A 13,514-nucleotide genomic window follows, 5' to 3' on the forward strand; every position below is an offset into this window, starting at 1 on the left:
TGGCTAGTATGAGACTTAACCAAATTCCCTACATATTGTACTGTAAGCAGCTTTTGTAATAGTGAACTCTGGGAATAAACAGCTACACGAGGTGAAGACTAACACAAGGGGACATAGCTTTAAATTGAGGGGTGATGATTTAGGACAGATATCAGAGGTAGTCTCTTCACTCAGTAGCAGAGGTGTGGAATGGCCTGTCTGTAATAGGAGTAGACTCGCTGACGTTAAAGGGCATTTAAATGGGCATTTGACATACATATGGATAATAATGGAATGGTGTAGGTTAAGTGGGCATCAGATTAATTTCACAGGTCAGCATAACATGGAGATCCAAAAGATCTGTACTGCGCTGTAATGTTCTATGTACTGTAAAGATCAAAAATGACTTCGGAAATCTTTTCCTGACTGAGGCAATCATTGACGGGTTTGTGGATTTTCCTTTTATCAATATCAAAAGTCAAGATTCCCTGGAATTCAGATAGAAACGTGAAGATTTGATAAGCACAAGTGTTAATTTTAAACATGATAAACAAGATAGGAGTCTTTAAAATTTTGTTTAAGAATGGGAATATCCAACAAGATATTGACCAATGACTTGTTTCTTTCATTATACATTAGATGTATCTTGCAATATCCCAGCATGAGTCCTTAATATTTAAACTAATCACTTTTATTTGATATAGGATGATATAGGATGATAGGATAGTAACGTACATCGTACTCAAAGAACCTTGGACATAAATATCAAGACTCTATTCAGCTTCTGGCATAAAGACTATAGTTCATCAATTCGTTGTAATATTAAACAGAATATTAACAAAACTATAATCAGTACAAAGCTTTTTTTTTTTTTTACACATTTATCAAGCTATCTTGGCAATATTTTGAAATGTACCAACTCATTATTGAACTCAGCCTTCCATTAGAGTAATAGAGATGTACAGCATGGAAACAGACCCTTCGGTCCAACCCGCCCACGCCGACCAGACATCCCAACCCAATCTAGTCCCACCTGCCAGCACCCGGCCCATGTCCCTCCAAATTCTTCCTATTCATATACCCATCCAAATGCCTCAAATGTTGCAATTGTACCAACCTCCACCACATCCTCTGACAGCTCATTCCATACACATACCACCCTCTGCGTGAAAAGGTTGCCCCTTAGGTCTCTTTTATATCTTTCCCCTCTCACCACAAACCTATGCCCTCTAGTTCTGGACTCGCCAACCCCAGGGAAAAGACTGTCTATTTTTCCTATCCATACCCCTCATTTTTGTAAACCTCTATAAGGTCACCACTCAGCCTCTGACACTCCAGAGAAAACAGCCCCAGCCTATAGCTCAGATCCTCCAACCCTGGCAACATCTATGTAAATCTTTTCTGAACCCTTTCAAGTTTCACAACATCTTTCCGATAGGAAGGAGACCAGAATTGCACGCAATATTCCAACAGTGGTCTAACCAATGTCCTGTACAGCCACAACATGACCTCCCAACTCCTGTACTCAATAGTCTGGCCAACAAAGGAAAGCATACCAAACGCCGCCTTCACTATCCTATCTACCTGCGACTCCACTTTCAATGAGCTCTCCACTACACCTCCCTCTTCACTCTCCACTACACCTCCAATTTTGGTGTCATCTGCAAACTGTACCTCTTATGCTCGCATCTAAATCATTTATGTAAATCACAAAACGTAGAGAGCCCAGCACTGATCCTTGTGGCACTCCACTGGTCACAGGCCTCCAGTCTGAAAAACAACCCTCCACCACCACCCTCTGTCTTCTACCTTTGAGCCAGTTCTGTATCCAAATGGCTAGTTCTCCCTGTATTCCATGAGATCTAACCTTGCTAATCAGTCTCCCATGGGGAACCTTGTCAAACGCCTTACTGAAGTCCATATAGATCACATCTACTGCTTTGCCCTCAATCTTCTTTGTTACTTCTTCAAAAAACTCAATCAAATTTGTGAGACATGATTTTCCATGCACAAAGCCATGTTGACTATCCCAAATCAATCCTTGCCTTTCCAAATACATGTGCATCCTGTCCCTCAGGATTCCCTCCAACAACTTTCCCACCACTGACATCAGACTCACCATTCTATAGTTCCCTGGCTTGTCTTTACTGCCCTTCTTTAACAGTGGCACCACATTTGCCCACCTCCAGTCTTTTGGTACCTCACCTGTGACTATCAATGATACAAATATCTCAGCAAGAGGCCCAGCAATCACTTCTCGAGCTTCCCAGAGTTCTTGGGTACACCTGATCAGGTCCTGTGGATTTAACCATTTCAAGACATCCATCACTTCCTCCTCTGTCATCTGGACATTTTGCAAGATGTCACCATCTATTTCCCTACAGTCTGTATCTTCCATATCCTTTTCCACAGTAAATACTGATGCAAAATATTCATTTAGTATCTTCCCCATTTTCTGTGGCTCCACACAAAGGTCACCTTGCTGATCTTTGAGGGGCCCTATTCTCTCCCTAGTTACCCTTTTGTCCTTAATATATATTTGTAAAAACCCTTTGGATTCTCCTTAATTCTATTTGCCAATAGATTGGGGTTTCTGTTTCTTGTCTAAACTCTAGTTCTTCACGTGCCTATCGAGCATGAGAGCCAAAGAGCCATACAGCACAGAAACAAACCCTTTGGTCCAAATCATCAACGTCGACCAGCCATCTCAATCTGACCTAGTCCCATTTGGCCCATATTCCTGTAAACTCTTCCTATCTATATACCCACTCAGATGCCTTTTAAAATGTTGTAATTGTACTTGCCTCCGCCAATTCCTCTAGCAGTTCATTCCATACTCGCACCATCCTCTGCATGAAAGAGTTACCCATAGCTCCTTTTTAAATTATTCCCTCTCGCCTTAAACCTATGCCCTCTAGATTTGGACTCACCCCTCCCTAGGAAAAAATCTTGGCTGTTCACCCTTTCCATGCCCCTCATGACTTTGTAAATCTTTACAGTCACCCCTCAAGGCATGTTTGTTTTAAAAAAAAAATCACACATTTTGTCACTTTCAGCTTTGATTTCAGAGTTGCTTCGGACAACTGGAGCACAATGGAGGCAGTCACCCAAAAATAAGTGAATGAAAATTAACTAACCCAGCTACTCTTGTGACCTTTTAGCAATTAGATGTACAGAAATGCAAGCTTATGTCAAAGAACAAGGTGACCTGTTCAGGAGTTATCCAGAAAAAAAGTTGTTTAAAAGGTTTTAAATTCTTTGAAAGTTGTTTTCATTCAAGCTGTGGGCACTATCAGCAGGGTAGACATTTCTTGTCCATCCCTAGTTTCTCAAGAAGTGAAGGGCCTTTTTTATATCTTTAGGGCGCAATTTGATACGAGTGCCTTGCAAAACTAGAAGAGGGCAGTTAACAAACTACTCGATTCTAATGACGACTGGGGCTACATAAACTGTGCTTGGATAAGATTTTGCTCAAAAATGCCAGTGAATCAAACTTTTTCACTCTAATAATATCAAAATACTGCAGATGTTTAAAAGTAGTCATGGAAAAAACTCAGGTCTGACATCTGGGGAGTGAGAAAGAGAGACCGAACTAATGTTCAGAGTCAGGCATGGTTTAAAAAACTTAAGTTCTAAAGAATCATACTGGATTGAAAACTTATGCTTGCTCTCGACAGATGAGCTTCTCCAGCAGTGTTTGTTTTAAATTTAATTTTTGATAAAAATTACAATCGAACAGCTTATTGTCACTTTTACTTATACAAGTTGTCTTCATTAAAATGTTAAAAGTGATCAAACTGCAATACTTTTTTTTTTGCTTAAGAGTTACTAGTCCACTACCCTACCTTGTCCTTCACAGTGGTAATTTATGCCTCTCTGGTTCTCTTCTCCCCAAACTCAATTTCCAATCTCACCCTTATCCTGTGGACTCTGTCAAATGTTGAATATTAAACTAACGAAACTGAAAAGAGTTTATAATTAGCTTCTCTTGCACAGCTATCAGATAGCTAGGTGCTTAATTAAGACTCGCTAGGGACTTACTGAACTGTTTGCTTTTGACATGCGGTGTTGTCAAACCAGATTTGGTAACCTCAGAGGTTAGTAAAAGGTAAAACATTACTGCTATTTCAGATCTATCGTAATCTCAAGTTGCCTATCTTCCATGTATTAGTCAAGGGACAATATTTAAACAGTGTAAAAACAATGACTGCAGATGCTGGAAACCAGATTCTGGATTAGTGATGCTGGAAGAGCACAGCAGTTCAGGCAGCACCCAAGGAGCAGTGAAATCGACGTTTCGGGCAAAAGCCCTCCTGATGAAGGGGTTTTTGCCCAAAACGTCGATTTCGCTACTCCATGGATGCTGCCTGAACTGCTGTGCTCTTCCAGCACCACTAATCCAATATTTAAACGGTGTTCATGTAACTAAAACAGGGCGATAGTGAAGTCATTAAAAACATCCTACAAAGCAAGTGATTAATTATAATTATTTTTAAGACTATTACTGTTCATACTTTCAGATGTACAAAGTGTCGAACTTTTGCAATATTTTAAAAACTGCTCTGCAATAAGTCAATGATGTTTGTTTCCTTAAAAGACAGAAAAGTTAACTTTCTTCAAAGATGGTGCTTGACAGAATGGATTTAACAGTACAGCTGTAAACAGTAAAATAATGGCATACTAATACTTTTAATAAAACATTAAAAAATGGCTTTAAGAATGTTATTTCAGCAAGACAGACTTGAGGTATAAAGATTAACAAAAAAAGACAAGTTAATAGATCTAGAACAGAGGTTAACAAACTTTTGGTTGAACAGTCACTTCAGATATTCATATTCCTTGCAATTTGCAGAGCCCACTGAAACTATATTTAACACAGAACAAGACTTCACTTTTTCAGCTAACATAATACCCAAGACAAAGCACTAGATACTGCAGCTGCCACTACAATGCAACTACTAAAGCAAAGTAAACAAAAAAGCTTGATGACTTGCTTTTATGTCAGTAATTAAGATTAGAATCTGTTTTATCTACAAACCAGTTTTTACATTCAAACAGCTTCTAAACCCTCTGGATGCCATTCTGCAGCTTAAGTTTGTAACTGATTTTCATTAAAAAAAACAAGGTCAGAGAGAAACCAGCATTCAACACTTGAAAAAAGTTAATTACCTTTAAAAAACACCAAGTAATATTTGCAACTCAATTAATTTAAATACTCATGGAGGAATAATTAGTGAAATATGTATTGGGGCCCCTATTGTGTAGATTGAATAAAATCTCTGGTTTCCCATTTAGTCTTTCACCTGCATTACATGTAGTTTCCTATTCGAAATTCTCATGACACTGCCTGTGTTGCACTACAAAATGTTATTTTATCCTACTGCATTGTGTGGAGAACAGTGAAAAGGACGTGGATCAGATGGACCTCTACTCTGCTGTAAATCAGATAATCATCCAGTTGTCCAGCAGACATCTCACACATGGAAGCTGATAGCAAGAAAAATACAATTCAGCTGGCAGAATGGGACACAGACGTTGATAGCTGAGGCTAAATAATGTTTCAAATCCATAACCCCCACATAACTGTTTGAGTACATCTTAAATCCTACAGATATCCAAAGCACATTGTCTCCTGTCTCTGCTCTGTACCCCAGCCTAACAACAGTTTGGAAATCTCTGATCTAGAATTAAGGGGGGGAAAAAAACAAAGGAAAGTTAAAAGTGGTAGACAAAGAGGCAGGAAGATCAAGAGGTGTCATGGCATTTATTGAAAGCATGCTACAATTAGAGGAAAGATTACCAAGGCGATACAAGCAAATACACACATTGAAAGAAATGGAACACTGTATACAGAGACATGCAATAGACAATTAGAAAATATTTTTTTAATATTTCAACATCTCTGCATTAAAAACAAATCTTAACAGAAATGGAATCCATTTTGTTTCTTCCACATTGACACAAACCGCTTTACAAATGAAACCTGGTACTGTTGCTTATCAAAATATACAAGACAATCAATGTTTTCATATAAAAACCAGTTTGTACTTTATCTTGTTCCCAAAAAACCTCATTAAAAAAAGTTGTTACAAATATTTACAGCATTTTCATCATCAGCTGAACATTCTTACAAACTCAAGAAAGCAGGAATTTTAAGAACAGATCAAGTACATGAACGAACAGGGAGGAAAGCACTACATACCTGCCAACACCTCAATGCTAGAAGGGAAAGACTTAAGAAAAGCAGCTTGAAAGAGAGGTTCAAGGATTCCACAAATGTTGCAACCCTCGCCTAAATTGCCCAGGTGGGAGCATTCTAGTTGCAACTTATGTCTCAAGTGTCATTATACTGCATGTCAATTATCACTGGTGACCCTACTCTGATGGAACTGGTAAATCTCTAACTGACATCAACTGTGCACCAAGACACATCAGCTAGACCCTTTTCTATTGTTGATGTCAAACAAACATCAGTCCAGTTTTTAAATTCATAAACAAATAAATACAGGTTGCCTATGGTGTCAGCCAATTTAAAAGTCAGATGACTTTTCTTTTCAGTCACAAATATCACTAGTAAATATAGTCACACCAGCTTCTAATAACTAATGAAAGAACGAGTTCTGCCTTAACAAGACAGTATAACAATGCATTTGACCACTGTTGAGAATGCTACACCACACCACCTGGTGTTTCAAAACAAAACACTTTTCGGCTTTGTATTTGCGGAATGATGAAAGAAAATACAAATCACAACTTTGGGAAAGTTCTGGCTCAGGGCACCACAAATGGAAATTACTGGGAGATTCCTAACAACTGTTTTAAGATGCTTCTTTTATGAAGTGAACCTCTGGTTCCATGCTCAGCATGCAGGAGTTGACAGATCCAATTCAATGTAAATTAGCGACCTTAAGGTATTTTCTCCTTAGAGCTAGGTGCAAGCAAACAAAGCACCCCCTAATGAAAAGTGAAAATTCTTCTTTTACTCAATCCCCCTCCTTTTCTATTTGAAACTACATTCATAATAATTTTCTAATTTAGGTGTAAATATAGTAAAAGAAAAAATATTAAATTGGAGGCAAGAGAAAAAAATGATTAAGACTATTGAAGGCACATCAACTTTGGTCCTGTTTTGGTTTTTCTCCGAAACCCTGAAAAAAAAGCTCTGTTTTCTCTACCTTATCATTCACTAATATTTAACCCTTTTTCTGTTAAGTATCATGGAATTCCACCCAAATGGTATGAAAGAGTCTTGTATTTAATAAATCAGTACAGTTCTAACCATGGTTTAGTTGCAGCTTCGAAGTCTGTGCAGCTCTAAAGTTTTCTTTCAGAATGAATGGAAGAATTAAGGACATGTTTTCTAGACTGGCAGTTAGTCCAGAGAGCATTCAATAAAACAAGGCAGGCAAAAAACGCTAGTTAATTAGCTAGGGAGTCTAATGAAACAAAAGTAAAAATCCCATCAGAGGACTTCAGAAAAGTACCTACACGGAAACATTCAAAAGCCTAAACCAACACACCCCCCGCAACAAAGAAAAAAATAGCCAATAATAACAATTAACATTCATAAAATGAACCGGTACGTTCACACTAAGAACATCAAAATAAATGAAAAAAACTTAAGATAACATACAACAAACTCATAGCACACAGATCGGATTTTGAATATTTAGAACCTTACAGGTACTCAAGGGACAAATCAAATCAACCATGGACATTGCAGTTTTGTCACTGTAAATAATATTCAAAAGGATCTGCAGCACAGGCTTTTATACAGCATTTCTGCAGTTTTGGATGGTACAGAGAGTACAGATTTGCAGTTTGCCCAAGGACAGGAAAAAGCTTGGGCTTCCATTCCCAACTGTGTGCTAATTTGCAATAAAAATCATTAAATTGTTGCAACACTGCAACATACACAAAAGAAAATTCACCTAAATCTACAAGGAGAAGGACTCCCTTTGAAAGAACCCACAATAGTTGTACTGAAGAAACCTCAGGAAAAGCCTCTAATCTATTTGATTATAAGCACATAATAAGGCACATGATAATTAAACAAGTACACAGTAAATATGAAACTGATAATTTCTTTCAGATTATAGTGGTATGAAAACCCATGATGTTTAATTCTTTTTCCCCAATATTACCAAAATAATTTCTTTAAAGTGTGTCAAAATCTTTTAGATCTAGACCGGATTTTCTTTTCCCTCTCCCCCAAAATTGTAAACTTCTTCAAAAAGAAATTTTCACTGAACCAGTTGTTAACAGCAGGTGAATGATCAATTTATGGCTATTGACTGCTTGCAACAAACCCGCCCATTTCAAAAATTACAAAGAAAATTTATATTGATTGAAGCTTAAACTGATGGATAAACAAAGGAAGGATCCCATCATCACTGTTGTGTTCCACTTAAAATATTACACTAAGCATCTCTTGCAGGCATAGTTGGTCATTGGTATTTCAGTCTCTGTCTGAATGCTAGTTTACCACATTGGGTGGTCCCAGTCTATAGGGAGAACAGGAGAGGAATTAAATTGTTGATTTAGAAAAGGAAACTCTGAGATGGTGGTTTTCTCCAAGATCATGATTGTGAAGGTCAATGAGAGCCTGGATTGCTTCTTCAAGACTGTCCAACTGGATGAGGGCCATTTTACGGTCCTTCCTGCAATACAGAACAAAATTATTTTTGAAAGTTGTTATACACTAGAATAAAACAAATCACTGCGGACGCTGGAGATCTGAACAAAACCAGAAAGTGCTGGACAAACTCCGGTCTGGCAGCATCTGTATTTAAAATAACGCAAAGAAAATTATTTGTTGGAATTAAACTTGCCCGACTAGTCAAGACCATAAGATACAGAAGCAGAATTAAGCTATTCAGCCCATCAAGTCTGCTCTGCCACTGAATCATGATTGATGCATTATTCAACCCCATTTTCTTGCTTTTCCCTGTAACCTTCGATCCCCTTACTGATCAAGAAACTCTTTCAATCTTAAAGACACTCAATGACTTGGCCTTCACAGCCTTCTGCAGGAATAAATTCCACAGATGCATCACCCTCTGGCTGAAGGAACTCATCTCTATTCTAAAAGGGCCATCCCTTCATTGAGGCTGTGCCTTCTGGTCCTAGTTTTTCCTACTAATGGAAACATCTTCACCACATCCATTCTAACCAGACCTCTCAGTATTCTCAAAGTTTCAATGAGATTCCCCTCATTCTTGTAAAATCCATTGACTACAGATGCCGAAACCTCAACTGTACTTCATAGGACAAGCTCTTCATCTCTGGGATCATTCTTGTGAACCTCTTCTTGACCTCCTCCAAATCCAGACATCCATCCTTTGATATGGGGCCTAAAACTGCTCTCAATATTTCAAATGCAGTATAACCAGAGCCTGAATACAGCTTCAGCAGTGCAACCTTACTCGAAATGAATGCTAATGTGGCATCTGCCTCTACCTTCCTGCTAATCAACTTGGATATTAAGATTAACTGAACTCTGAACTAGGACTCTTGAGCTTTATATTTCCGAAGCCCACCCTCGTTCACAAAATATCTACACGTATATGCTTCTCAAAGAGCATAGCTTCACACTTTCCTACATTGTATTCCATCTGCCACCTCTTTGCCCTCTCTCCTAGCCTGCCCAAGTCCATCAGCAGCCTTCCCAGCTTCCTCAATGTGAGTCCCGCCTTTCTATCTTTTGTCATCTGCAATCTAAGCAACAATGCCCTTGGCTCCTTTTACAAGATCCTTACCATTTAATATGAACAGCTGCAATCCCAACACTGACTACTACGGAATTTCACTAGTCACCAGCTACCATCTTGAAAGAGAGTCCTTTATTCCCCACTCTTTACCTTCTGCCATTCAGTCAATCTTTTACCTTGCCCCCAGTGGCATGGACTCATTACTTAGCAGCCTTCTGTGCAGCACCTTGTCAATTGCCTTGTGGAAATCAAAAAACATATCCATTGGCTCTCTTGTGACTAACTTTCTTAGGATCTCCTCAAAGAATTCTTATAGATTAGTTAGGCATGACCTCCACTTGACATAGATGTGCTGACTCAGTCCTGTTTTACCATGCACTCTAAAGAACTCCACAATCTCATCCTTAAAAGTCAACTAAAGTTTTTAACCAAGTGTGGTCAGATTAACCAGCCTATAATTTCCTGTTGTCTGCACCCCTCCCTCCGTAAACAGGGGTGCTACATTAGCCATTTTCTAGTCCTCTAGCCCCGTCCCTGACTTCAGGTGATTGCTAAAAGATCACAATCAACGCTTCCACAAATCTTCTCAGCCACCTTGGAACATAGGAACAGACATAGGCCATTCAGCCCTCCCAAGCCCGCGCCATCATTCAACAAGATTATGACTGCTCTGTGGCTTAAGTCCTGCCTTGGGCCCCTATCCCTTGACACCCATGCTTAAGAGAAATTTCCCTCAGATTTAAATTTAACAATTAATTTAGCATTGGCCACCATTTGAGGAAAGTAAGTTGGAACAATAGAAACTGCCTGAATTGGTGGGGTCAAGCTCCCACTGAACCAGGAATTTAATTTTAGTGTTTAGCAGTTGCTGCTAAAATCTTGCAGCTGGATACGGAAACTGTTTTTTCATCTCTTTGTCACAGCTAAAAGATTGGAATTCTTTTCCTGCTGCTAGAATTGCGTGCGAGACAATCTATTTTACTGAATTTGCCTTTGCCAGGAGTGTGGTTGTGGGATGTTACTGCATTGCAACGGTCACTATTGATTGGGGGGGGGGGGGGGGGGGGGGGGGAGGAATTTGTTTCTTCATATCATTACTTCTGCCTTTAACTAAAATCTACACTCCCTCATTCTCTATCCTTCCATGAAAGTGAACACATATTTGCCTTATTCACTCTGTCCAGGCACTTAATAATTTGAACGCCTCTATCAAATCTCCTTTCAACCTTCTCCAGGGGAAACAAATGTGGCTTTTCCAACACCTCTGGAGCTATCATACCTCATCCTTAAAGCACAATTAGAAATCAAAACCATAAACATCACTCACTAAGATTTAAAGCTAGAAAGTTTGAAAGCAGATGTGAGTCATTTGGGCACGACTGATCTAAACAATTCAACAGGGCAAAGAAACAAATGGAAAGAGCATTTCAATCACAACTCACTTTGCATTATGGATTGTTTCTCAAAAGATGATTGTTTTAAAAAGTGCAATTTGGCCCCTCAAAGATCAGCAAAGCAGCCTTTGTGTGGAACCACAGAAAATGGGGGAGATACTAAATTAATATTTTGCATCAGTATTCACTGTGGAAAAGGATATGGAAGGTATAAGACTGTAGGGAAATAGATGGTGACATCTTGCAAAATGTCCAGATTACAGAGGAGGAAGTGCTGGAAACGGTTAAAAGTGGGTAAACCCCCAGGACCTGATCTGGTGTACCCGAGAACACCAGATCTCTTGTGGGAAGCTAGAGAAGTGATTGCTAGGCCTCTTGCTGAGATATTTGTATCATCGATAGTCACAGGTAAGGTGCCAGAAGACTCGAGGTTGGCAAACGTGGTGCCACTGTTTAAGAAGGGCAGTAAAGACAAGCCAGGGAACTATAGACTGGTGAGCCTGACCTCAGTGGTGGCAAAGTTGTTGGAGGGAATCCTGAGGGACAGGATGCACATGTATTTGGAAAGACAAGGACTGATAAGGGATAGTCAACATGGCTTTGTGCGTGGGAAATCATGTCTCACAAACTCGATTGAGTTTTTTGAAGAACTAACAAAGAAGATTGATGAGGGCAGAGCAGTGGAGGTGATCTATATGGACTTCAGTAACGCGTTCAACAAGGTTCCCCATGGGAGACTGATTAGCAAGGTTAGATCTCATGGAATACAAGGAGAACTAGCCACTTGGATACAGAACTGGCTCAAAAGGTGGAAGGTGATGGTGGAGGGTTGTTTTTCAGACTGGAGGCCTGTGACCAGTGGAGTGCCACAAGGATTGGTGCTGAGCACTCTACTTTTTGTCATTTACATAAATGATTTAGATGCGAGCATAAGAGGTACAGTTAGTAAGTTTGCAGATGACACCAAAATTGGAGGTGTAGTGGAGAGCGAAGAGGGTTACCTCAGATTACAACAGGATCAGGACCAGATGGGCCAATGGGCTGAGAAGTGGCAGATGGAGTTTAATTCAGATAAATGCGAGATGCTACATTTTGGGAAAGCAAATCTTAGCAGGACCTATACACTTAATGGTAAGGTCTTTGGGGGTGTTGCTGAACAAAGAGACCTTGGAGTGTAGGTTCATAGCTCCTTGAAAGTGGAGTCGCAGGTAGATAGAATAGTGAAGGCGGCGTTTGGTATGCTTTCCTTTATTGGCCAGAGTATTGAGTACAGGAGTTGGGAGGTCATGTTGTGGCTGTACAGGACATTGGTTAGGCCACTCTTGGAATATTGCATGCAATTCTGGTCTCCTTCCTATCGGAAAGATGTTGTGAAACTTGAAAGGGTTCAGAAAAGATTTACAAAGATGTTGCCAGGGTTGGAGGATTTGAGCTACAGGGAGAGGCTGAACAGGCTGGGGCTGTTTTCCCTGGAGCTTCGGAGGCTGAGGGGGTGACCTTATAGAGGTTTACAAAATTGTGTGGGGCATGGATAGGATAAATAGACAAAGTCTTTTCCCTGGGGTGGGGGAGTCCAGAGCTAGAGGGCATAGGTTTAGGGTGAGAGGGGAATGATATAAGAGAGACCTAAGGGGCAACTTTTTCACGCAGAGGGTGGTACGTGTATGGAATGAGCTGCCAGAGGACGTGGTGGAGGCTGGTACAATTGCAACATTTAAGAGGCATTTGGAAGGGTATAAGAATAGGAAGGGTTTGGAGGGATATGCGCCGGGTGCTGGCAGGTGGGACTTGATTGGGTTGGGATATCTGGTCGGCATGGACGGGTTGGACCGAAGGGTCTGTTTCCATGCTGTACATCTCTATGACTCCAACCCATTTTCTCTCCCTCTCGACAAGACCACAGGTCTTCTCTTTCAATAAGAAGGGCATAAAACTAGACAAGCAATATTTCAAGTGACACAATTTTGAACTGCTTAGAGATCATCTTTTAATTGAAGTTTAGACAACAGAACATAGCATACATTCTGAACAAGGGTCGAAAGAAGCAAATGAAGTAACTTGGGGCATTTCTGCTTTGAGTGTATTAACATTTGATATGTACATTAATGCTCCACTGTACAAGACGAACAGTTGCAGCTGGAGCCATGGGTTTTCTTTCTGCAAGTGCCAGTACAGAGATCCTTTCAACATGAGACTATGAAGAAAATCAACTGATTACCTCTGCACCTGAGCCACTGTTTGAGATAAAAGCATCTGTGGTCCTGCAAACACAAACACCTGACAAACAGACCTAGGGAGTTGACAGGCCAAATCAGCATGACTTTAGTACAATGACAAGCAATAGGTTCAGAGCTTCCCTATGTTGAGCACACCTAAGATTAGTGGTCATCAGTCCACACGCTCACTGCTCCTTTTCAGATGTGTCATTGAA

General features: G+C 39.9%; 1 protein-coding gene across 4 annotated transcripts in view; it reads right to left on the reverse strand.

Moving 5' to 3' along the window:
* Positions 1 to 5,729: 5,729 nt before the first annotated feature.
* Positions 5,730 to 13,514, reverse strand: part of ptbp3 (polypyrimidine tract binding protein 3) — a 117,909-nt gene continuing 110,124 nt past the window's right edge. For all 4 annotated transcript variants that reach the window (XM_087996150.1, XM_087996139.1, XM_087996143.1 and 1 more), the window contains one exon: positions 5,730 to 8,639. In XM_087996150.1, coding sequence (XP_087852276.1) covers positions 8,507 to 8,639 — 133 coding nt within the window. In that variant the 3' untranslated portion in view covers positions 5,730 to 8,506. The remainder of the gene's footprint in view (positions 8,640 to 13,514) is intronic.

This window comes from Chiloscyllium plagiosum, unplaced genomic scaffold (assembly GCF_037043375.1).
Source record: "Chiloscyllium plagiosum isolate Xiang-an unplaced genomic scaffold, Cpla_swu_hap1 HiC_scaffold_2, whole genome shotgun sequence".
In the NCBI taxonomy this organism is placed as follows: Eukaryota; Metazoa; Chordata; class Chondrichthyes; order Orectolobiformes; family Hemiscylliidae; genus Chiloscyllium; species Chiloscyllium plagiosum.